The 25,326-nt window shown below is 40.2% G+C and overlaps 1 protein-coding gene across 2 annotated transcripts in view; it reads left to right on the top strand.

Moving 5' to 3' along the window:
* Positions 1–81: 81 nt before the first annotated feature.
* The window catches only part of ATAD2 (ATPase family AAA domain containing 2), a 31,831-nt gene continuing 6,586 nt past the window's right edge, over positions 82–25,326 (top strand). Inside the window, exons 1-24 of one of the 2 annotated variants that reach the window (XM_082283546.1) lie at positions 82–381; positions 4,466–4,605; positions 5,108–5,157; positions 6,536–6,689; positions 7,728–7,824; positions 8,267–8,315; positions 8,656–8,766; positions 9,230–9,308; positions 10,255–10,347; positions 11,266–11,374; positions 11,759–11,874; positions 12,594–12,768; positions 13,397–13,485; positions 14,192–14,351; positions 15,710–15,800; positions 16,233–16,547; positions 17,497–17,602; positions 19,016–19,199; positions 20,689–20,874; positions 22,121–22,256; positions 22,408–22,604; positions 23,844–24,003; positions 24,368–24,490; positions 24,587–24,727. In XM_082283546.1, coding sequence (XP_082139672.1) covers positions 175–381; positions 4,466–4,605; positions 5,108–5,157; positions 6,536–6,689; positions 7,728–7,824; positions 8,267–8,315; positions 8,656–8,766; positions 9,230–9,308; positions 10,255–10,347; positions 11,266–11,374; positions 11,759–11,874; positions 12,594–12,768; positions 13,397–13,485; positions 14,192–14,351; positions 15,710–15,800; positions 16,233–16,547; positions 17,497–17,602; positions 19,016–19,199; positions 20,689–20,874; positions 22,121–22,256; positions 22,408–22,604; positions 23,844–24,003; positions 24,368–24,490; positions 24,587–24,727 — 3,268 coding nt within the window. In that variant the 5' untranslated portion in view covers positions 82–174. Of the gene's footprint in view, positions 382–4,465; positions 4,606–5,107; positions 5,158–6,535; positions 6,690–7,727; positions 7,825–8,266; positions 8,316–8,655; positions 8,767–9,229; positions 9,309–10,254; positions 10,348–11,265; positions 11,375–11,758; positions 11,875–12,593; positions 12,769–13,396; positions 13,486–14,191; positions 14,352–15,709; positions 15,801–16,232; positions 16,548–17,496; positions 17,603–19,015; positions 19,200–20,688; positions 20,875–22,120; positions 22,257–22,407; positions 22,605–23,843; positions 24,004–24,367; positions 24,491–24,586; positions 24,728–25,326 lie in introns of those variants that run through there. The other variant, XM_082283547.1, reaches the window with a different exon arrangement.

The following is a 25,326-nucleotide window of genomic DNA, read 5'->3' as shown; positions in this document are numbered from 1 at the left end:
CGCCAAACGCGTGTGACTTGGAGAGCCGCAGCGCGCCGCGTGTCCTTCCGCCGCGCGGGCCGGGAGTAGCGGTCGCAGGAAAGAGCGGAACGGGAGGGAGCGTGGCGGAGGGATCCGGGCGGCGCGATCCGTACGGCGCGCGCGGCCGGGCGCGGGTCCGTGTTCCCCCCCGCCATGGTGGTCCTGCGGAGCAGCGCCGCCCGTCCGCCCCGCATGGCCGCCCGCGGCAGTCACTGTCGCCGGCCCCCCTTCGACCTGCTGGACTCCAGCTCCGAGTTTATCTCCTTGGAGCCCCCTCCCCTCAGGAGCCACCGCGTATGGACGCGCTCCGGGTCCGCCAGGGCCGCGGTATCCAGGGGGACCAGGAGAGCCGAGGAGGCCGTGAGTGCCGGGGTGGGGGTGGGGTGAGCACGGCCTGGCGGGCAGCACTGGGCTGTGGGCCCGGAGAGCTGGCGGGGGGAGCCGCTGCTGGGAGGAGCTGAGAAGGCGCTGGGGAGCGGTGTTCCGTGGAGGATAAAAAGAGGGGAGAACCGAGTGTTTTGGGGTAAGCAGCTGCGGTTGGGGGTGTGTGAAGAGGCAGCCGGCCTGCCCCCCCCCATTCCCGGCCTGCCCCCCCCGTTCCCTGACGCCCCGCGGCTAAAGGCGGCCCGGCGCTGGTCCGGGGGCTGTGGCAGCGTGCCGAGAGCCCGTCCCATGGAATATAAACCTGCATCGCCTCATGGTTTGGTGTGTTGTATGTCTTTCCCCATCCCCATTTATTTTGGTTCAGTTCCTTATCTGAAAAAGTTATCTTAAAAAGATCTTAGAGACCTCTTTGCTTTAGTTGCAGTCATGCTTATAGAGCGCTCTCTGTTTAGATGATAGAAATGCATCAAAACCGGCGCGACACGAAATATATGGGACCAATGAGTGCATTCTGGTTGGCCCGGAGGGCCTGTTAATGCTCCTTAGTCAAATGTATCCAAATAGTACTTTGGATGTTCTAAAAACAAAACTCTGTTTAGAAATTAGGGCTCGTTTGTACTTAATTAAAGTGCTTAACTTTAACTGGTGAAAATGTTACTTAAGCTTTCTATAATCTTGATCTACCCTACTAGAAAAGAGACAGATAACTTGCATGATGGTAAAGGGTATCAAGTGGCCTGTGCTCTCTGCATCTCAGCATTGTGACTTTAATAACTGAATCATTTAGCTTTTCATTGTTTTTAACATAGCCTTCAAAAACTAAAACTTTTCTCTACTATTTCCAAGTCAGGCTCTTCTCTGCAGGCTGTCCTGCATTTCTATGACTAATAAAGGTAGACCAGATCCGACTCGGAAGTGGTCTGCTCTTCAAGGGAGCCCTGCCTTGGAGTGATGCTCCTCACAGTTTCCTTCCAGCAGAAGTCTGTCAGGAGTCTCAGTTGTATGGATTAATTTTATATTTTTTGCCATTATATCAAGACTACTGAACTAAGAAGGAAAAAATCCTTCAACTGGTGGGTTTTTCCCCCCCTTAGAAAGAGTCATTGTATCTGCTTAAGTATCACTGCTTTGTTTTTGCAGTCTCTGTTTTTCAGGGGCTGCGTTCAGCCTTTGCACAGGAGGGAAGGCTGTGCAGCATTAGGCAGATAACACTGCTGGCATGTGTTCTCAGTGTGGAAAACAGGAATGAGGAAGCTAAATGTAAACTCATCCCTGAAACCAAAGCAGAATCATTGTTATGAAACTGGTTTATAAGGTTATTCTTTGGTTTGGGTTTGTTTTTATTTTTTTTTCTTCCTTTTTGTAGACCTTTCCCGTGCTTTGAGCATGGAGTCATTACCTCAAGTGAAGGATGCTGGGTTCTGCTGGAGGTTTTAACTGTAGAGTTAATGTAGAAGTGCCCCATCTGACAGAGATGATGGGAACTGGTGCTGGCTCTGTGTTCAAGTCCTGATGCCTCTTTCCTATCTTGTTGATATGCAAGAACTTGATGGTGGTAGCTTTTGCTTTTTTTCCTGATATCAACATATGGTTTATCTTTAGTTATCCAGCTCATTTCATCCATAGACAGTAAGAAGTGTACAGCAAACATCTGGCATCTGCTGGGTTTATTCTCTTCCAGGTTTCCAGTCCTGGTAAAGTTTCATGAGTGAGTTTCCCAGTGAGATCCAAAGTGGCTGCTATCCCTTTGGAAGCCATTATCTCCAGGTCTATAACCCTAGTATAATTCTCCAAGCTGAACAAGTTTGTTCTTGTGACCTATGTTTGAGGGCAGTGTGCTCCAGAGTTCCATTTTTGTCTGGGCATCCTGACTGTATCAGAAACAGTGTCGCCAGCAAGACCAGGGCAGAGATTGTCTGCTGTGCTCAGCAATAGTGAGGCCACATCTTGAATCCTGTGTCCAGTTCTGGCCTCTCAGGACAAGGAGGACATTGAGGTGTTGGAATGTGTCCTGAGAAACACAACAGAGCTGGGGAAGGGTCTAGAAAGTAAATCATATGAGGAACAGATGAGAGAGCTGGGGGTGTTCAGCCTGGAGAAAAGGAGACTCAGGGAAGACCTTATCACTTTACAACTACCTGAAGGGAGGTTATGGGGGATCAACCAAGTAACCTGTGACAGGACAAGAGGACATAGCCTCCAGCTGCACCAGGGAAGATTTAGGTTGGACATCAGGAAGAAATTTTTCACAAAAAGGGTGGTTAAGTCTTGGAACAGGCTGGACAGGGAAGTGTGGAGTCACCACCCCTGGAAGTGTTCAAGAAATGACTGGATGTGGCACTTAGTGCTGTGGTTTTGTTCACAAGGGGATGATCGTTCAGAGGTTGGACTTGATCTTGGAGGTCTTTTCCAACCTTAATGATTCTATAAAGGTGAAGGTCCTGGCTTCACTTCACTTCAGGAGCTCCTGGCAAGCTCCTCTGCCAGCTCCCTCTGTACCCTTGGGTGGGATCCCATTGGGACCTGTAGGATTGTGGGTGTCCAAGTGGTGTAGCAGGTCATTGATTGTTTCCTCCTGGATTATGGGGGCTTCATTCTGCTCTCTGCCCCTGTCTGTGGGCTGCTGGTCTTACTGTTAAAAACTGAGGCAAAGTACCTCTGCCTTTTCCTTATCTGTTGTCATATGTTTCCCTGTACATCAAGTGAAGAATGGAGGTTCTCTTTAGTCTTCCTTTTCTTGCTGATGTATTTGTAAAAATGTTTTGTGTTGTCTTTTACGGCACTAGTCAGATTAAATTCTGTTTGGGCTTTGACCCTTGTAATTTTTTTCCCTGCATAACCTCCCAACATCCTTGTGGTTGTTCTTCACTCATCATCTCCATCAATGAGTGGAATTACCTCTTGGTAGCATTAGTGTGAAGAAATAGAATAATCTGGTCTGGTTTCTGCCCTTTTCAGTGTGAGATTTAGTTTGGCATACTTGTCACGAGACCTTGGCTTGTAAATGGAACAAGCCCCTTCCCATGGTCATCGCAGCTTTCCTCATATAGTAAAAATCAGTAGCATCTTCCTTGCAGAAACACCAATGTGAGCAAGATGAACATCCATGAAGAACTCTTTATCTTGAGTTCCCTTTGGTTTTCTGTGGATAAATGCTATCCTCCTGAAGGAGATCTTTTTATATCCCTCTGAATGCCATTATAAATGGAACAGAGACAGGAGGAAAACTCTCCTAAAAAGATTTTAATCCCAGTACTAGGAATTTTTCTGTTGTATTAAAGATACAGAAGTCTGGCAGAAAATGAACCCCCTTGGGGTTTCAGCTGGTCCTCAGAGATCAGAGGAGCTGGGTGTAGCTGGGCCTAAGTCCTGATTATAGCCCATTGGACACTGTCAGCCTGGCCGAGTTCAGTAGGAACTTGCAGGATCCAGATTTGCGAATAGCGCGGGTAATTGAAGCGACAGGAAAGCAGACTCTGAATTGCTGGTGGTAAATGCACCAACTACAGAGTGTTAATATGGGCTGCTACAGAAGGAATAGTGGCAGAGATCTATTAGTGATAGATCTAAGTAAATATTCCCAGGTCTGCTCCAAGACAGTTGGGAGGCACAAAGCTCACCTAAAGGCATCCCTTCAGGGACAAGGAGTGACACAGTCCATGAACTGATCCAAAGCAAGCAGTGGAGCTTTCTCCTCTCTCTATTGTTTTGCTCAGTTTTTTGGTTGTTCTTGTTTTGGGGTTTTTTTGCTCCAAACCCCTCCTTTTATAGTATAATATTTGGCCTTTCCCAAAGGGATGGAACAATTCAATTGCATATTATAAGTGAGATTTTGGTTACTGGGGTCGCTGAGCCAAGTTTGAAATCAAAGATTTGGGGTTTTTTCTTTGAAATCTGGTGTGGATTTTTTTCATCAGAGCTACTTCTTGGTGCAGAAGTGGTTCGAGGCTTACCTGCCATTAGTTGCAACACTCTTGAGTCAGGAGTGTAACAGACTAAACTTGATCAAATGAGGCAATGTAAGTGGTTCAGATAAATACATTCTTCCTTGTTTTCCTAGAAATTTTCCTCTGGCAACATTGAATGTTTCAATGGACACTCTTTAAGATCGATGAGAAAAAACATGGCGCCCTGTTCAGACTCTAGCTTTGACAAAAGCATGGAAATACTAAGTGAAAATGTCAATCGACACTTTTCAAGGTATTGTATTTTAGGTGTTCAATCTCTTTAAGTATGAATGAAAAGTGAAAGCATGCACAGTGAGTCATGTCATGATAAATCTACAGCTAAAAACCCACAAGGGAGTATGAGTATGTTAATGTCAGTGCCAGTGTCTTAGAACTAGAATCACTCTTCTTAGTAAAAGTCTTCTGATTCTACAAAAGGCATGTATCTGCTCCTGGGTCCTTTGAGATCTCTCCTCCACTTAGGTTACTGAGATATTACCTGCCTTATTGAGACATCAAGATGAGCCAGTTGGGAAATAATCTGTCCTTAGAGAACTACATGCATATGGGACACAGCAGACTTGGGATCCACATTCTCTCTGGAATCCACAGGCTTTTCTTTGCATGACGTTCAGTGCCAGATTGAAGTTCCCCAGTGCTGAGGGGCAACTGCAATTCAATGTGATTCAGTACTTTTGTACAATACTTTTAATACAATTCTGCTCTCCTTTCTTCTCCTCTCTTTCTTAATGTAGGCAGTTGGCAAAGCCAAAATCAGGCCCAAAAAAGGAAGACTATAAAGAAGGTAAGTAGTGATAATTCCTTAAGATTCCTTTTTAGCTGGATATCTGAGAAGGATTGCATTTGGTCACTTTGTCCATTTAACTTGGCCCCAAAAACTTCTGAACTCATCAGCCAAAATCACCTGAATTTGTGAGACTAGGTATAACAAAGTTAGGAATTTCCACTGAGTTCTATGAAAAGAGGTAGGTGCAGATAGGAGAAGATGCCATTAATTCCTTTCAGGCTTGGGAAGAATGCAGTGTGATTTCCTGAATTTTTAGGTGTTAGAGAATCTGTTTCTTATCTTGTGTTTCTTTGTGTCAGTCATTTTCTGGAGTCTGCAGAACTGGTTAACTTTACAGGTTAACTATAAATCAGTTTTGCAAGTAGGAGGAGATATTGCAGTATTGTAAAAAAAAGTCAGTTATAACGTAATTCAGTCACGAGATGCACACTGGCATGGGGAAGGTGTCCCTGAAGTTGAGCATTTCACCTTGGAACTGACTTGCCATGCTGAGTACACAAGCAGGCTTGGTGCCTTAAGGCCACTTTATGGCAGCTGGGAAAATCCTTTAGCTCCAGGCAGCATTGTGCCAGCTACAGGCCGAATGTGGGAAGGGACCCAAAATGCACTTCGTGTGTAGTAACTCAAGATCTATTTGGGCCATGTAAACTATTATTTACTGAACTCAAAGTTAGTTTTATAATTGGTGATGATGATGTGTTTAAACTAACGTGGTGATACATCTGTTACTCTCTCACTGACCTCTCTTAACAGTTTTAATGACAGTACAAATAATGAACCCATAGCAAAGGATGCTGTCTGGTAAATATTGGGCAGATGTCTTTTAAAGCAAGCAAGCATTTTTGAGTTCTTTATATTTAGGAGTTTATCTTGAGGCATTTCTTGTCTTCTAGGGCTTTTGTGTCATGGTGCAGAAAATGAAAATGATGCATGCTTAGACAGTGTACCAAAACTGTGCATCTTTAGAAGAGACCTCCCACATAAGCAATTTTTAGAAAAAACTATTAGATACAATTTTACATGAATGGAGAGAAAACACCTTAGAGGTAGGCATTTGTTGTTTTCACTTTCCCAGGGAGAGGTAACTGGAATAAATTTGCCTCCTACATGGAACCAAAGCTGGGTGTTTGTTTTCATCAGATTGGCTTTCCTGTCTATGAAAAAGCTGCTATACAAATCAGACTTTCAAATATGTAGTTTAAGCGTAAGTACTTTAAGTTGAATGCTGTGATCACAAAAATAACTTTCAATTCAGTATTTAAATTTTAAAAATCAGTTAAAGGCAGGAGGTTTTACATTTTGCTAGAGCAAGAGTGAATTAAAGGGACTGACATATTTCCCTTCACATGAAGTTTTATGTATTATTGCATTTTAGTGTCCAGAACACTGAAGACCAGAGCTGATGCAAAAGCTGCTGAGCAAGCCCATGAAGAAAATGGGGATTTGGAGGTTCGCCGCAGCTGCAGGCTTCGACAAAGCCGTTACACCACTACAAATGACTCTGTTTTGTTTGACAAACTTATAACAAAGTAAGGAGGCTTTTCTCATCTTGCAAAGCTACTACAATGAGCCTTATTAGCAACTCTTTGTGCTATGGCAAAATATGGCTAGGGACTTTCTCCTTCTTTTCACAGCAGGAAAAGGTATTGTTTTTCCTAGCAGCAAGAGCTATTTGCATTCACTGGTCAGGCTGAGACTTCCCTATGAGCTGCTAGATATGTGCTAGATCTGAGTGATTGGATGCTAGGAAGAAAATTGTTTGCTGTGAGGGTGCTGAGGCACTGGATTATGTTAACCAGAGTAGCTGTGGATGCCCAGTCCCCGGAAGTGTTCAAGGTCACATTGGGACTTTGAGCAGCCTGGTCTGGTATCTATGTGCTGGGTAGGTTTAAATGTTTTCTTATGAACCAAAACAATCAGTTTATGTTGTGGCTTTCACTAGATTTAACTTAAGATACTAAGGAAAGTTGGATACTGGCAAAGTGAAGCAATCCTAGTGTTTCTGCCTGTGGCTTAATTCCCTTGTGAAGCCCAGACTGAAATTTGTTTTCTGAAAGGTTTGCAAAGTGTAACAGCAGTAAGATGTTGTGTCTAGCATAAGTAGTCACTGAAAAGCAACATGAAACTTTAATAGCAGTGTAGAGAAGAATAAGCAATCTGTTGTCTGAAGAAGGATGTGAACCAAGTGACTCAATGCTATCATGCAGAGCAACCTAAGTACTATGAAAAGCTGCCATAATTTCTTTGTTACCTTACTATGATCTTCAGAATTCTCTTTTCCTACTAAAGTAGTTGGGTTTTTTTTACTCTGTTCAGCAAGAGGGGTAAATAAACCTGAAAACAATGCATGTTTGCAAATCCTCAAACATTTGTTCTTAATTCTCTTCATAAAAAAGTAAACATTTGACCTAATTTTTAAGTAGTGTTGAAAAATTTGGCTAAGTGTCAATGACTCTTGCGTTGTGCCCACTGTATTAAAATGTTGTGGTCATTGTCTGCTGTTCTAAATGGTCTTTTTTTTTTGTATTTGCATATTTTTGGGTTTTTGTGTCAACTTTGTATCTTAGTACTGCAGAAGCAGTCTTGCAAAAAATGGATGACATGGAGAAGATGCGTAGACGGCGAAGGATGGGAGACCTGGAGGAGTTCCACGACACAGAAGAAGTAGATACTAATTTATTTTGCTGTTTTTGTATAAACAGGGTATTTCACATAGGGAAACTATTTCCCTGCCCCGAGAGGAACTCATGTTAAAATGATAGACAGCCATCACATTTCCTCTGTTTTAGTTTTGCTTTATTAAATTAAGTTAATCCACTGTCCTTTTGAATGGCAGTCAATTTGGTTTTTAAACATCTTCATAGCCTGCTTTCAATAGATTTTTTTATTTGGATCTGCATTCCTATTTTAGAGTGGAAACCCTTGTTATTAATCTTATTAATCCTGGATTCTAGCATGATATTCCTGTTCTCTCTTGCTGTACAATCATTAAATCTTCTGTGTATATGGAGTGCCTTGGTAATGATACTCCACAGGTACCAAATATGCCCACAGGTTTTCTGCTTATTTGTGACTGGTCTTTCATGTTTCTTTTTTTTCTTTTAAGGAAAGCCTCGATATGGAAAGGACTGATGAAGAAATAGCTGATAATCAAGGTAGTGTTGTAGGATAATTCTGTTTTGAATTTTCTTGACTATGCTCTAGCCAAAAGCTTTGTCTTAAATAATTGAGATGAGATGAACTACTGGGTATTTTTCATCTATTAAAAAGAATCTATGCTGCTACTGACATTACAAGCCACAGTCACAGACTCTAGGGCTGTACTGTAGTGAGCTCAGAAAGGTTTTCAGAGGAAAAAAGAGGTTGTCGTTTTTCCAAAGCGCTTACAACAGAAAAGGTTGTGGACAAGTGGAGATACACGTAAGTGTAGTGCATTTAAAATTTCATATTATTCGCAACAGTACTTAAACAGTGGAACATAATGTTAATACACAGGGGGTTCCTCAGAAGAAAGTGAAGCCAAAGAAGACGATGGTGAAGACACTCGAAAGCGTTACTCCTTTCGGCAGAGGAAAACTGTTGAGCGTTATCAAGCTCCATTGCAAAGTAGGTTACAGGCACAACTTCTCTTAAGAACTAATTTCTTGCATGGAAGTGGGAGTGTTACAGGGCTTTTTTTAGAATGAAACTATATACACCCACTCAACATCTATTTAAATATCTTACCTGCCATTTTGTTAAATGCATATATACTGTGCACATTCTATTTCTTTGCCTTTTGGCATCCTTACTGTTGTTTTTCAATAAAAATACTACCTGTGTATCCTTGAAAGAATAGTAATTAAACAGAGCTGATGATCTTACTCTTGTGGTTTTCAGTTCTTAAAAATCAGGTGTGTATGTTTTTGCTTTTATTGTGCACTGATTTTTAAAAAAACCTCTTCCCCCCCACCCTTGAAACTTCCCCAGAACTTAGAAATGGGTGATACACATCCCATTCTCTGCCTCTTTTAGTATCCTGCTTTCTCTTAAACTTGTTTGTAACATTAACCTTTTCTGCTTTCAACAGAACCAAGACAACGTAAGATGTATTTTGCTGACAGGTCTTCGCCTGTCAGACAGAGAGATTCATGCAAGGGAACTAACAGGTATGGGTTTGTTTAGTGATAGTTCTTTCTCAGTAGTGCTGTCAGTCACATGACTGAATACTGCTTTCAAGAGTTTTTGGACTTGTAATTCGATATTAACATATCGTATGGTTATTGCTGTGGTACTCTGAGAGTATAAAGAAAGCAAATATTGGGGGGAAGCCCATCCTTTTTACTGGCCATTAGATTTTATTTGGAAATGCAGTTTTTGTGGTGGTGTTGAGGGTTATAGCTAACACTATAACTGAATTAATTTGTTCTGGAATTGAAATCAAATTCTCCCTCTGAAAATCTCAGACAGTTGTATCTTGAAGGATGCAAATTATTTTCTTAAAACCAAAGACAATTCACTTAGAGAGAGAGCCTGTATGGAAGTTTTAATGAATTTTTTTTTTAATCACTCAGATACTGATTCTGGTTTCTCTTTGGAATCAGTTTCTGTATGAAACTACTTAAAGGAAGAAAAACGCTAAATGAAATTCTAAATTACAAATTGGAGTAGCAATGACAAATAGGTTTAGGATCCTACAAGTGTTGAATGCCATTCGTTGCTAGATAGGAGCACTTTGTTTAGCATCCTTGAAAGCAGGCAGTTATGGAAGGAGGTGGTTTTGAAACCAAATTTTGAAATTAAAAGGTTGATGTTTCACAGAGTGGATACATAATGCTAAGTGAAACTTGATTTGTGTGTGATAGAGTGGACAAAAAGTAACTTGGTTAAGATACTTCTTTTTACACTGGTTAAACATTTTACCTTCCTAATAAAAATCAAGTTTTGCGGTCACAAGGAAAATCACATAATGTACTTTAAAATCAGATTCACATGGAGTACAATTATCTGGAAACTTACTAGATCTCAAGCTAAACTGAGATAGTGTTCACTTAAATCTTGATATTACTTAGTGTTTATTTTAATTGTTTTAATTGTTTGTTTGAATGTTTGCAGACGGAGACACGCAGTCCCCAGCAGTGATTCCTCTTCTTCATCTGATGATGAAGAGGATTTTGAGAGGCAGAGGAAGAACAGAAATTTAAGAAGGTTAGTGCAACTGGAGAACAGGGGAGGACAGAGTTTACTTGGGAGGACTTAACACTTCACAGTCAGGAAGATGTAACCATCTTAATCTTGTTCAGTTTGTAAATTCTGGCAGTTGTATCTGTTGATACAGCTGTCACTGGACTCTACAGCTGGATTTTTAGAATTGATTTTAATAAGCAATTTGATTTCTAGGTGAGAAGGGGGGTAGCAACACTTTGATAAAACTTCTTAATATAAAATTCTGCTGCTCCTGTGCTTTACGGTAGCTGATTCAGAAAGAAAACCACCATAACAGAGAATGTTATAAATAGAGGAAGTGACAGAGATTTGGTTTCTTAACAAATGCTCTAGAAAAACTGTTTTAGTAACAGTCTAACAAATATGTTTTCAGCCTGATGTCTTTCTGACTAGTCTCCTGGCACACAGGTTCCAGAGGCTTTGGGAAGGACTGACAGTGATAGGGAGCCTTTATAATCTTAATACCAACTGAAATAAGTATCCTGTTGGGCTGTAACTTTTCGAATATAGAAGTTAAAAGTATCTGAAAGATATCACTGTGTTTGGGGATTGGGAGGGGCAATTTTCTTCCTCATACGAATCACTGTCAATCCATGGTCTGCACATAAGGAATAACTTCTTCTAAGCTTGTATTCCTGTATATGCTCTGTTGACTGGCATGGATTTTCGTAAGTGCTAAGAGCTATTAAAAGAATTAACTCAGTTTAATATCTGGAGTGACCATTTTCCTTTCTTTACTCATGGACACTAAACATAAAACAGCTGGAACAAATATTTAACAATTCAGGAAGTGTATACTCATTTGTAAGGTCATCTGCATTCACTTGCTGTTATTAGAAAATCAAAAATCCACACTGTAAGTTAGAAAGCACCTTTCCTTTTCTCCCTAATTCAAATCAGGTCTCTTCCTGTCAACTTTCGGGAAAGTGATTTAAAGGGAGTTCACAAGGACCGCATGAAAATTGGAGCGAGTCTGGCTGATGTTGATCCAGTGCAAATAGATTGTTCAGTAAGTATTTTTACTTCATTGTGTCAGAGAAACATTTTCAGTAATTTTGAAAGCTTTCAGTAATGCTCTGTCTACAACTACCTTGGCTTACAGTTTTGTTTCAAGCAGTTTGAAAATTGGCATGAGTGTTTCCTTTGTGCTGACATCTAATTTCTGATGGAATTTGTTCCGGTTTGGCCAAATTTAGAAATATATCCTCTGAGGGAAGGCACAACCACCCCTCCCCCACCAGGTCCAGGAAAAATAAAGTTTAAAGGCACAAGAATTAATTTCTGGGCATAGGGCAGCGATATGGGATACACATCACAAAGTCACCCCTAGACAGAACTCTATCAAGGTTACAGCTTTAACATCTAAAATGCGTTATGGTGTCTTCATCTTTAGGTACGATTTGATGGTGTGGGTGGTCTTTCTGACCACATTTCAGCTTTAAAAGAGATGGTGGTTTTTCCATTGCTTTATCCAGAAGTCTTTGAGAGGTTCAAAATTCAACCTCCAAGGTAAGGGATGCATTGAAAACTGTAAATTCTACTTCACCTATTTTCAGGAAAATATTCAACTGTGCTATTGTTGTTTCCACACTTCAGAATTTTAAGTGTTGACTGTTTGGGGTTTTTTTAGCACTAGGAAAAAGTAATTTTTAAAAAAACTGATAGAATCCAGCATACGTGTGGATTCAAAGATTTACAGTGTGGTGAGACTGTTTTAAAAGTGTCTTGCCTTTCAAAAGGGGGAGGTGGAGTGGTTTTGAGTTCTACATGCAAGTGGACTTGATCAGTTTGTAAGTGGTAGTCAACTGCAGTTTGTTTTGTGGAAGTCCAATTGTCTGTTCCACCAACTCTTTTTTTCAAGAGTTCCAGTATCAGTTTTACAATTGATTTGACTTGTAACTAGAACCTTACAGTGCTTGTTGTGCTTGGGCTAAAAAATGCATCTGTCCACTTTTTACACAGCTGAATGAGTTCTGTGTTATGAAATGAAGTTATTAGAGATTTAATTGTTAGATTTATATATTCTTCGTCATCAGCACTCAGTCATGGTATATTGAAATAGGGCTTCAGATTCTTTGGTTTCTGTAACTTTAAAAGTATTACAAACAATGAAGAGAGCTTTGTTTAGGAGAAAACAGTTGTATGCTTTAGGGATGAGGTGGTAACAGGTACTTCTCTGGTATTTTTCTTATGTGAATTTTTTTTTTTCTTTTTTTTTTAAATTGCAGAGGCTGTCTATTTTATGGCCCACCAGGGACTGGAAAGACATTGGTTGCTCGTGCACTTGCTAATGAATGTAGCCAAGGTGACAGGAGAGTAGCCTTTTTTATGAGAAAAGGTGCTGACTGCCTCAGTAAATGGGTCGGGGAATCTGAACGACAGCTTCGTTTGTTATTTGATCAGGTACAGTTGAAATGTACATTACATTCTGTCTGAGTTGTAACTAACTTTCTGTGGTCAAGAACAACTCTTCCATGTTTTGTCAACTCCTGCCATTGAAGTGGGATTGTCAGTGTTTCCTTTTTCAGTAACATTTTTAGGGGCTTGAAGTTTTGAGATGCATTAGGAAAAATTAGTGAAGCAGTCAAGAGAACCTTGCAAAGCAACATGCACCCGCAACTCCTTGCCTCAGGAAAGAAAAATCCAAACAGCCACAAAAAAGTTTTCAAGAAGTGCTGACTTTTGGTCAGAGGGAAAAAAATGCAGGCTGAAACCATGGTTATTTTTAAATTGGTAACAAAGGTTGCTTCCAGAACTTGTAGTACAGTTAAGTCCTGGCTTTGTTCTTGGTGGTTGCCAAATAGCTGTAAAAACCAGTGGTGTGATTTGTTTCCTGTCACCCATCTCAGTGGGTTGACCTAGGCTACTGTTACTCACGACATTTTACTACTGTGGATCAATGAGTAGGAATCCCTGATGCTCATCTGAAAAATCTACTTCCAGTGACTTTGCAATCACAGTGTTGTTTGTGCATTTCTTCTCCAAACAGTGCTGTTTTCCTGATGTCAATATTCCTGTATTTTCACTGTAGGCCTACCAGATGCGACCTTCAATTATTTTCTTTGATGAGATCGATGGTCTTGCTCCTGTACGGTCCAGTAAACAAGACCAGGTTCATAGGTAGGGCATGTTTTGTGTCAACTTAGAAGCTGCTTGATCTTTGTGAAAAAGAGACCACAACCTATTTAACTTGATGTGACACATTCATTTATCCTGAAAACTAGTAATTCAGTATTACTTAATTTCAGATTATCTTTAAATAGTAATTAAAAACAATTCACTAAATTTGATACCAGCACAAGGTCTGTGATACCTTATCTATTTTGTTATGTCTTAAAATGACTGGTCTTTTTCTTGTCAGCATTTTCTCAATGTGTTGCTGTTGTCCACAGGGACAGCGAGAAAAACTACACAGAAGTCCAGGATAAATGGGATTATTTAATTAATTACAGACTCATTTATATAGCATTGTTCACAAAAGTGGTATAACATTATTGGGTGCTTGACCATACACCTCCCAGAGTGATTGTCTGAATGCTACGATGCCCATTTCAAAATATTTTCTTCAGTGTGGAAAACAAGACTGTGCATAACAAGTTTGCACCTGTGAGATAAAGTCTTGGTTTACAAAACCCTCTATGCTGTTTACAGCTAGCTTGCCTGAGAAAGGAGACTCTCACAAACAGCTCTAAAATGTAGGAAAATTTCTCTGCCAGGTCTTTCAGCATCTACAAAGAGCTTGTCCTTTTTGAGTGAGCATTAGTGATTATGTGGAACTGAAGAAAATTAACTAAACTGCTGAGTGAAAACTGTATTCTTCTCTTAGCTCTGTTGTATCAACACTTCTGGCACTTATGGATGGCTTAGACAGCAGAGGAGAGGTTGTGGTAATTGGAGCCACCAACAGGCTGGATTCTATAGATCCTGCTTTACGAAGACCAGGACGCTTTGATCGAGAATTCCTCTTCAGCTTGCCAAACAAAGAGGTCAGAACTTCAACTCAACCTCAGTGCTTAGTGTGGCAGAGTCCATCTTTGTAAGAAACCCCTGCAACACAGCAGGATCATGGAGCAGTGACAGTCTCCTCAGTACTGTACTGCTTGGACAAAAGAGAGCTGTCTGGAGAGACTGTGCTGTACTGTGGAGGGCAGACCTGGCACTGAATATGTATCATTAAGCTGATTGCCTTCACCTAACTAATAGGTAGTTAGTTCTCTAATTAGTTTTGGTTTCTCTCTGACCAGCAAAGAAAATGGAGTGCTGCTACTCACCAAAATGTTTAAAAATGACTGTATGAATTAGTTAAGAAGTACTGCTATAGCACTGTGAAATTGAAAGAAATGATGTGCAGACAAGAATTCTTTTTTGGTAACAAAAACTTTGATCCAGACTGGTGCTGGAACCAATTAAGTATGTTAGGAACTGATGTTCTTTCTGGTACTTAGTAATAGGGACTGGGATAAAAATTTGAAGTCACTGCACAGGTGCAGGGCTGGGGAAGCTTCTTGTTCAATGACAATAGGCAATAAAAAAAATATTGTGGGTGGGGGTAGTGGGAAAAACTTGGAATGCAGTTCTTTTTCTTAGCACTTTTGGTAAAGTGCTGGATTGAAGGCTAGTAAGAGTGCACTAAAGAGTGCATTTAATACAAACATTTTTCTTCAGTTTTTATCTGCTCCCAGGACAAGGAGAGGAGGTGCCATGAAACAGGTCTAATACATGCTACCCCACTGTGGAAGAATTTTAGAAATCTGCCATAATTAGTCTATAGACCATGAAATACTTCAGTGAAAGTCCTGCTAAGATTAGAGATGGGTATAGGCAACATTTGACATGTTCTGGATGAGTGACAGTAATCTGAGTAATAATTATTGTTCTGCTTGGTAGTAACATTAGCAGTAGGGAATGTAGTGCTAGGACTGTTTCCCTTGCATGAGCTGGCAGAAGAGCAAATATGATGAACTAATGAGACTGTCACTATGAAATTTTGCTGAATTTGAGAGAATTTTCTGCAAAAAATCTGTTTGCAGATAAGTTTGGGGGTTTTTACTGCAGTATTTTCTTCAGGATCTCACACTTGTGAAAACTCACTTTTTATGGAAGATGTAAATGTAAATGCCTTTTATTTTATTGCAGTCCTCAGTAAGAGTTTAATATAATGAATTTAGAATTAGGAAATTTCCTGCTTGAAAAAACAGAGCATGTTAAATGACCTTTAGAATACTTCAGAGTTTAGCAGATAAGAAAAGTATTGGTATTAGTGTGAGGGGTTTGGGGGTTTTATGTAGTGGTGGTTTTAAGAGAAAATTTAGGGCAAACAAAAATGCAAGTGTTTTGTTTTCAGGCGAGAAAAGAGATTTTCAAAATCCACACACGAGACTGGACCCTGAAGCCATTGGACAAGTTTCTTGAAGAGCTGGCTGAGAAATGTGTTGGTGAGTTTGAAAGCAGTGTAGGTTACTGCACACGACTTGAGTCATGGGGAACTGGAACTTGTTCCAGGCAGTTTTTGAGCTCTTGTGCCTCGCTGTAGAGCGAGGCAGTGAGGCATCTGGCATGTCTTGAGAGCAAATCAAGATAGATGCTGCTTTCAGTGTTCTTTCTTTTCTCAGAACACTGAATGGGTTTAAGCCGTCTTTCCCAGGAGTAAAGTTTTGACTAGGAGGCTGCTTCCTTAGTGCAGGATATCAGGCTGTGAGACACGTAACAAAACTTCTCTGCAGTGCAGTAATTCTATAAATTGTCCCTTACTCTGTTAATTTTTGGCTGCATGCAAAGTCTTTCATTGTTGCACTTTAGAAATCTTGGCTTTGACTTCAGTGTTGCCTGAGCCTGACATAACATTTGATTCTTGCTTTGTTTATTAGGATACTGTGGTGCTGATATTAAAGCCTTATGCGCTGAAGCTGCTCTCTGTGCTTTGCGCCGCCGCTATCCTCAGATATATGAAAGGAGTGAGAAACTGCAGTTGGACATCGCTTCAATTAAAATAACAGCAAAGGATTTTGTCATGGCCATGCAGAAGACTGTTCCAGCTTCCCAGAGGGCTGTGGCTTCACCTGGACGAGCGCTATCACCTATTTTAAAACCACTGTTAGAAAATACTCTGGAAAGAATTTTACAAGCCTTGCAGAGAGTATTTCCGCACGCAGAGCTTGCACTGAAGAAGGACCAACAGCAAGGTATAACAATAACATCCAGTTGTTTAAAATTCTGCCAAAGCAAAAGCTTCTGATAAGTGCAATAACACACACAAACCTCTCAGCCATAATAACAGTTCAGGTTTATAATCTGCATGTGCACAGTGCTGGATGGGAGCCGTAACTGACTTGCTATACGCAGTGTTTTAGTAGTTGTACGTTAGGGCTTGGCTTCCATAGCATAAGTGAGCTCATGGTCCTGACTGTATCAGCCTTGATCAGGTGTAATTTGTCAGTTGGTGAGAACAAATAAAAATTGATACACTCTCTCTTGATTAATGGAGGCCTGTGAATAGTTAGTTACCATGCTAATCTCTGGAGGCTGTTCTCCCAGTATTGCTCCCAGTAGAGCTGGGATTGTTTGCATTGATAAAACAGAGACTCATCAATGCAATGAAAGCATTGGGGCTGGGAGGTGGGTAATTGCACCCCCTCTCTGTTGTCCAGCTCCCATTATCTTCTCCTTTCGTGATCTTGAGGAGCCTTATTTAGAAGTTGTGTGGGTCTTTATATTCTGACTGACTAGTTCTGGACAAAAGGAAGTCTGTGGCCATCGCATTCACTTAATTTCCCCACATCTGGTGGGAGAACCTGTTCCAAAAAGCAGTGGCCTCATTAGGTTTTTCAGATGTCTGGAACTACAGATGTTGTTCCTAATCAACTTTATTCTAAGGAAAATAAACCTCCCAAGTTTCTGTCAACAGAGAAACCTGATACAAATCATGGGACATAGGACAGCTTTGTAGAGACTGCAATCTCTTTAGATCTGTGGTAAAATGAACTCTTCAGAAAATAGCATTCAATGTGTGCCCTCAAACAAAATACAGGAGAATGGTTTCCTGCACTGATTTCAAAGGTGTGTTAATGCAAGAGTGAGATTTGGACTATTCAGGAAAGTCAACAAAGCTCTCATCCTTAAATCCTGTTTTAGGAAATGATGTGATTGACAGTGAAGAGGAATCACCATCAATCTTTGAAGAGAAGCCAACTCATAAAATGCCTGATCGTGAAAAGGCAGAATTCCTCACTTTAAACAGGTCTCATTTGTCCCCTTTATGTTTACGTTTTTAAGATGGCCAGGTCTGTAAACTGTTTTGTTGTGAGGGATGAAGGAATGATCTGTTTGCAGATAAGTTTGGGGTTTTTTACTACAGTATTTTCTTCAGGATCTCACACTTGGGAAAACTCACTTTTTACAGAAGATGTAAATGCCTTTTATTTTATTGCAGCCCCCAGCAAGAGTTGGGTTGATTAATATTTGCAAGAAGCGTGAAGATCTAGCTGGGTACTAATGTTCTAACCAAACACACTGCCCTGACACGCCCAGCCCTATTTGCCTAAGTCAGAGTGATCCACAGATTATTAGAACACATCGATTTAATCCATGGTATTCCTTGAAAGATTCAAGACCCAAGAAATGTGCTGTCTGCCCTTTTAGCTTAAAAAAACCCTAAGGATTTGTGTAGCCATCTTTTGCCCTTCTGCCTTCCAAGATTGTTAAACCAGAAATAAAATTGAGAAATGGCTTGTTAAAACACTGTGAGAAAAACTTAAACAAAGTCTGCATTTTGTACGTTTAACCTACAGAGTTTGTTAATCTTTTGATGTTTTATTGTGGAAGTAGTGTAAACCAAGAGCTGAAGCAGTAGATTATTGTTTTCACTGTTGGGTGTCAGTTATTCTTCTCCTTTTCTATTGCTATGCTGTCCAGAAAATGTGACCTGCTGAGCTTGGTCTCAAGGATCTTTGACTTGAGCAAGTAAAGGTACAACAGTCTTGTGGTAGAAAAACCCACAAACCTCTTCTCAAGTGTGTTTCATGCTCGTAAAACAAGATGATTAGGAAGTGAATAGACAATTCAAAAGATGAAACCATAGAAGTAATTTAACCAGTCCAATTGTATGCTTCTTCAGATACAGCTAATGTGTTTCAGTGCCCACTCTAATTTTTTTTTCCTGGAAACGTTGGTTTTCTTCTTCCTTACCACCATCTCCAGGCACTATGGCCAAATTTTAGCTAAACTCAGCAGGTGTAGAGATCTCAGTTACTTGAAGTCAAGACACACTGAAAATAGTTGTGTACATGGAGTGAAGAGACCCAGATTGGTTTGTGCTTAAAGAAAGAGTTGTTGTTCTGCCCCATACCAGGTTACTGACCAGTTGTGTGTGTATTTGGCTGGACAGTTTCCCTGAAGGATTTAAGAGCTCTTACTTAACCCAGCTAAAGGAATGGCAGACATGCTGGGGACTGACTGGCAGGATTTCTTAGTGGAGACATGGTACCAGTTTTTGAGAAAACAGGATTTGGTAGTCTTCCTGATCACAGACGAGCTTATTATTTGGTGGGAAATGGAGCATATTTACAAAAAGAAAGCATATAGGAAAAAACTTCAACATCTGGGTGCCTATTAATCACTTGTTTTTAAACTTGTTTTCTTCTTACTGTTGTAGAAATCCTCGTTGCCAGCCAACATCTTTCAGGCCACGGTTCTTATTAGTTGAAGATCCAGGGTGTGGGCAGGCTTTTCATCTGGCACCTGCAGTAATCCATGCCCTGGAGAAGTTTCCCGTTTATACACTAGACCTGCCTGCTTTATTTGTTAGTACCACATCCCCAGAAGAAACATGTGCACAGGTATCTTTTTTCTCTTTAATCTGGTAGGACTCATGAACTGAATATAAACTGTATATAAACTAGTGAAATAAGCAAAATTCATTGTTAGTGGAGAAGGCCTGGTTGGAATATGCTGTTATGTTTACTTCTGTCTGGAAATCCACTTTTCTTCTAGATGGGATGATACTATATAAGGATGTTAAACATAGTCATGTTTTCCATTTGAAAGGGAGCAGTGAGGGTGTTGCTAGCAGCTTGGGAAGATGGGGGGTGCTGCTAATAAAGCACTCTGTGGCAAAATATCCTGCTGGTCTCTGTGGGATTCAGGAAGTTTTCATTGCTTCTTAAGGCTCTGTGCTCTCAGTAGATGGCTCTGCATCAGCTTGACAGCATCATGCACTTTCTGAAGCCCTATTTTTTATTGTATTTGTAGGACAGTCAAGGCTTGGGTGGAAAGGGTTTCTTTTTTTACATATAAAGCTTGTAGTGCCGCAGTACATGCAGTAAAGGAATTAAAATTCATGTAACACTTAGATTTTTACACTGGTGTGCTTTCCATCATTAGGAAAATTAAATATAAGCAGATTAGTGCTGGTTTCTTCTTTTTTAGTTTTAGGCCAGGAATACATGTTGTTTGGCATCACTGTATTAAAATATTTTGACCTTTAGTAGCAGCATTTGAGAGCTGTAGGAGTCAGGACAGACACATTGCATGGCTCATTTGTCACATAGGAGGAGCAGTTTTCCTTTTGTTATGTGATGGTTGCATCTGTGGACATGTAACTATGTGTGTAGGCACTGCCTGGATATACCATGTGCGCTTCCCACCTTCTGACAGGAACTCTCTGAATATTGTTAATCTGAAAGGGCACATGGAGAAATTTGTCACTTCCCTCTGGCAGTAGATGCATGTTGTCTTCTGTGATTGAGGTGCCATCTGTAAACAGTGGCTTGTGCTCTTCCAAAGCATATCATCTGGTGTGATGGATCCTTTGGTAGTAAGAAGTTGTGATTTAGCTCTTCAGGCAGACAAAAGAATGGTCACCTCTTATAAAATGTGCTTGAAATTATGAATTATAAGCAGGCTTCTCACATAGGTCTTCGTTTGTTGAGTCTGTGCTCCAGTCTGTATTAGGTATGTGCCTGCTCTGAACTGAAACTGGTGTAGTTGCAGTTGTGTGGCAATTTCTCTAGGCTAATACATCTTGATGAAGGGTTAGTCTTGTTTTTTTGGGCACACCACCAGATTGGCTGAGGGCTCTTTAGGAGTTCTCTTACACCTAAGTAGTTTTGAAATCAGGCAGAGATTCAAGTCTGTTTCTGTCTAGCCATGTCTGTGTTTGAGTCAAAGTGAAAATTTTACCTTACTGTTAAGGAGCAGTTCGCTTATTGGTTTGTCTTGATGTTTTAGCTTCATGTACTCCTATTTCATAAGATAGTTTGACTGATACATAGTTTAGTATCCTGTTCTACAGGATGTAGTTTTCTTACCTGAGTTTCATTTTACCAGTTGATGCGAGAAGCTCAAAGAACAGCACCAAGTATCATTTATGTCCCACAAATCCCTTTGTGGTGGGAGACTGTTGGACCTACAGTGAAAGCTGTTTTTACAACACTACTGCAGAACATTCCAACGTTTGCTCCAGTTCTGCTCCTTGCAACAACTGATGTGAAACATGGAGATCTCCCAGAAGAGGTATTTATCAATACTTTACTCTTCCTTTTTTGCTTGTTACTGTATAACTCCTTGAAGCATGGGAATACTCTGCCAACAGAATTCATACTGTTATTATTTAGGCACCCAAGCCCAGTCTCTTAAAATTTGCTTAGACAAAACAATGCTGAAGGCTTTTGTCTAAAGCGTTTTCTGAGTAAAAAGATGGACTTCAACCCAACTCTTTCACCCTTCTCACACACTGATGCTTATTAGACAGATGTACAGATTTGCTTCAGGTGATCATTTTGGTGTCTGCAAGATGTTGAGGTGTGTGCTCAGTGAAGAATATACAGTGCTTGAGATATAGATAGAAAAAAGATTGCTTTACTGAAAAGTGAAAGATGTTTTTACTGAAAAAGTACAGTGGTCACACTGTTACTGATGGAATGTAACTTCAAATTTAAATAATTTCATTAATATTTCAGTTTCTTTTTACATCTAGGTGAAAACTTGACAAATTAGAAAGATAAGGTCCAACTTCCATTTAAGTAACTTGGAAATCAGTTTTTAGTTGTATTCTGTAACAAAAGTCAGTAAGACTACATGCTGAGCTTTCTAGACATTTGTGGTGGTACAACTACCCCCCCTCCCCTCAGGCTGCACTGGGATTTCAGAAACAACATCAGAGAGTGTTAAAGGAAGGTGTTAAAAATGTGAATATGCTGTTCCGATTATTTTGTCTTGGTAGCAAGTTTTTATGCTGTTAATAAATGCTTTCTAAAATGAGGAATGAAATTACTTCCATACCCTTTGGTAACAGAGATGGAAAAACAGAGTGCAACCTGGAAAATGCAACTTTAGACTCATTTAAATTATCAAAACCAAAATTTTCAAAGCCACCTTACCAAAAAGCTGACATTTGTATGTTGAACCTTGCCCGTTCCCTCTATAGCTGCCATAAAGATTCGAGCTAAAGAACAGAAAGGCAGGTAGATACAAAACAGCTAGCCTTGGAGGTGGTGACTGTCACCTCCTCCTCAGTGGTTTATCACAGGTTTTTTTCATGGATCCTAAACTCTAGAAGGTATTATTCCTCAGAGCAGGTGTTTTAATTTGCCAGGCTATGAAAATTTAGCCTTTTAAAGCCAAGAAGATGACTTTGCATAGCTTGTCTTACCCAGGTGAGTATTCAGCTTAGTTTAGAAAGGTACTCACTGTTTTGGAATATAATATAAAACATGTATGTAGCTTTATATCTGAAATATCTTTTCTGCTCATGCTTTAGATAAAAGCTTTGTTTAATAAGGATCATGAAGAAGTTTTCAAAATCCAGTGGCCTACCTGTGCTGAAAGAAGAAGTTTTTTTGAGGACTTAGTTATGAAGCAAGCTGCTGAACCTCCTGCATCAAAAAACAACTCAGGTGAGGATATTCAAAATATGAAACTTTGTTAGCTGTAAGTTAACAGCTAATACAGTTTTTCCTTTGGGGGTAATTTTCTAGCAATTATTTTTCATGTGCTTGTATTTGAGTTAATTAACTAAATTAACTAAAATTTTCCCATTAATTTAAGCTCGGCGGCCATTGGAAGTTCTGCCTGTAGCACCACCACCTAAGCCCCGACAGCTGACAGAGGAAGAAATAAGACAGCTGGAGGAGCAGGAAGAGGATACATTGCGTGAACTGAGGATTTATTTAAGGGATGTGACTCACAGACTTGTCATTGACAGACGTTTCAGGGCATTCACAAAGCCTGTTGACCCAGAGGAGGTAAATTAGTGTTGATGTGCTATACCATTATAGCTGTGTGTATTCACAATTTCTCTGTGTATGTTCCTCGGTGTTAGTGTGTCCTTTCTAGGAAGGTTTATCTTTGTCTTTAGGATCACAGTATAATGAATTTCCAGGAAACAGGAAGTGAATTTTTGTTCTGCTTTTACTTTTTTTGACTCTTTGGGGCACTCACATGTCTGTTATTTCAGTGTTCACTGAAGTCACTGTGTTCCTCCTAAAACCTCTTTAAAACTTGAGACTATGTCCATTAGATCATCCAGCAGGGATCATCTAGTCCAAGTGCCAATTATATTAAATGGCAATACAGTTTGCTTATGAAAAGGCTTTCATATGTAGGTGTATTACAGCACTAAAAAGCAGAGATCTCTCCTTTTTTCTGTAATTATAAACAGTACTTCTAGGGCTGTTTTAATAAAGCCTAAAGCTCTTTAATTGTCTGTCAATAGTTTCTGCAAGAACAGGAGTAGAAGCAGCAATTTGTCAGATATTCAGATTCTCTTCTCAGGGGCCTTTCCTTGGTATAAGATTAACCATAAAGGCTGTGTGGTTTTTTCCTCCTCCCATATGCTTCTCATTTAATTCCTTAAATACATGTAAGCTGGGGCACATACTTCCAAGTCAGCTGGAGATTTGAGACAGCTTTGCATTTCCGTAAGGTCCTGCTCCCCCAAATTTCCACTGGCTTATTTCCTTTCCTTCTAGTTTCTAGATGTGAATAATCTAAACAAACATAGATGTCCTCATTTAAACTAGTCATCAAGCTCCTTCTATTATCTGAATAAAGAAATTGGCACCTCTGGGTCCAGTTGTCTCATTTTAGGTGCCTAGGACAGGTGCTTCAAAGGTGCAACTCCTGCAGCCTTTTTCTTGCTGCAAACAACAAAGAGAATCTCAGGTGACTTTACTGAGAAAGGTTTCTTTGCTGTTATTTTCTGCAAGGAAGTGAAACTCTGGGAAGTAGCACTCTGGGTGCTAGTTCCCTTCTGTGCCCCACACATTCTTCTGACCTCCCTGCTTCTTTGTTTTATCCTCTTCTAGTCTCTTCAAAGCCAGCTGAAATAGCTCTTCTGTTTTCAAGAAACTAATTGGGTAATTTCTGCAGCTTTGGATGTGTCATATTGGGATTTTTAAGAAGTCCTTTATTTGGCTTTATGAAAATAATTACTTTTGGTAGCTGCTATGTTGAATCTCTGAGCACGTATATTTCCTTTGTAGGTACCTGATTACAATGCTGTTATTAAACAGCCCATGGACCTCTCCACAGTTCTCTCCAAGATTGACACGCACCAGTACCCAACTGCAAGAGACTTTCTTAAAGACATTGATCTCATCTGTAGCAATGCTTTAGAGTACAACCCAGTTAAAGATCCTGGAGGTGAGGATGTGGTTTTATCCCTAATTTGTAAAAATTTTAAATGCATAGGTTGATAAATGTCATCTGTGTACAGTAGATGTGGGATTCGATAACTTAAAAGATCCCCAGGGAGGAGTATTTCTGGCCAAGTTATGAGTGTTGCAGCATCAAATAAACTATTTGGGCATGAAATTGTGATAGACATGTCGACTGGAAACTACTGCTTTTGCTTTAATAATTAACATTTCTGTTGGCATGCTGAAAATATTGACTGAGAGAACCTTTCAGAACCTACCTATGACAAGAGCAAAAACATTCTAAGTAAACAAAATAAAGGAGCTCGTTGGCTGGTAGAAAGTACTCAATTCTGACTGTGAAATTTCAGATCGTCTCCTTAGGCACAGAGCCTGTGCTTTGAGAGATACTGCCTATTCCATAGTGAGGGAGGAAATGGATGAAGATTTTGAACAACGCTGTCAAGAAATCAAAGAATCTCGTAAGCAAAGAGGTACATTTTTTGACACTGAGGATTTAAAGACTTGTCTCAGTATTTGTTACCAGCCATGCAAGACACAATTCTTCGCTCTCTCTTCTTTATTGCAAGGTTCAGACTGCGCTCCCTCTTACGTCTGTGTAATGCCAAAGGAGGACTCTGTTCCTGGGTGTACGAAAACAGACCCAAAGTGTAATGAAAACCTGAAGATGCCAGCAGGGCCTGTAGATGCCAGTACCCCCTGTTCTAAGGGCAAGTTGTGTTTTACTCAGACTTTCTTGGAGAAGGTGCTAAAGTCTTTGTTCTTGCAACCTAACAGGTTCCTGTGATGCCTGGCTCTTCATGCCAGAGGCATTAAATTTTTTAATATGCTGCAAAACATGGGATAAATCCAGAGCTCATTCATTCAATATGGTTGTAAAATTCAAGTATAGTGGCTGGTTGACATTGTAAGACACTGCTCTTGGTGGCCCAACCAATATTTAATGGCTCCTACATTGCTACCCTCTTAAAGTCAGAAAAGTTGTACATGGCAGTTTCTGAATGCTTACCTAGTTTTCAGTTATATGCAGCACTGTTTTCCCCTTCCCTGTGCTCAAACATTAAACTCTATGCCACCTCTTACTGTCATTTCCAACTGAAGGGGAAAGGGTTAGAAAAAAGGGGAGCAGTAATTATAGACATGTAAAGGAAAGATCACTATTTTTTCAGTTTTACCATGAAAAAGACATGGAAAAAAAAGGGTCTTGGGTCTTTTTCACTTAAAACACCCGACATGGTGTGACATGTCCTGGTCTTGCTGGCATGTCTGAGAATTTTGCCACTGTCTTGAACCATAGGCCATGTGTGGT

Source organism: Coloeus monedula, assembly GCF_965178545.1.
Source record: "Coloeus monedula genome assembly, chromosome: 1".
Classification (NCBI taxonomy): domain Eukaryota; kingdom Metazoa; phylum Chordata; class Aves; order Passeriformes; family Corvidae; genus Coloeus; species Coloeus monedula.
Note: the sequence above shows the minus strand (reverse complement) of the source record. Positions and strands in the feature narration are given on the sequence as shown.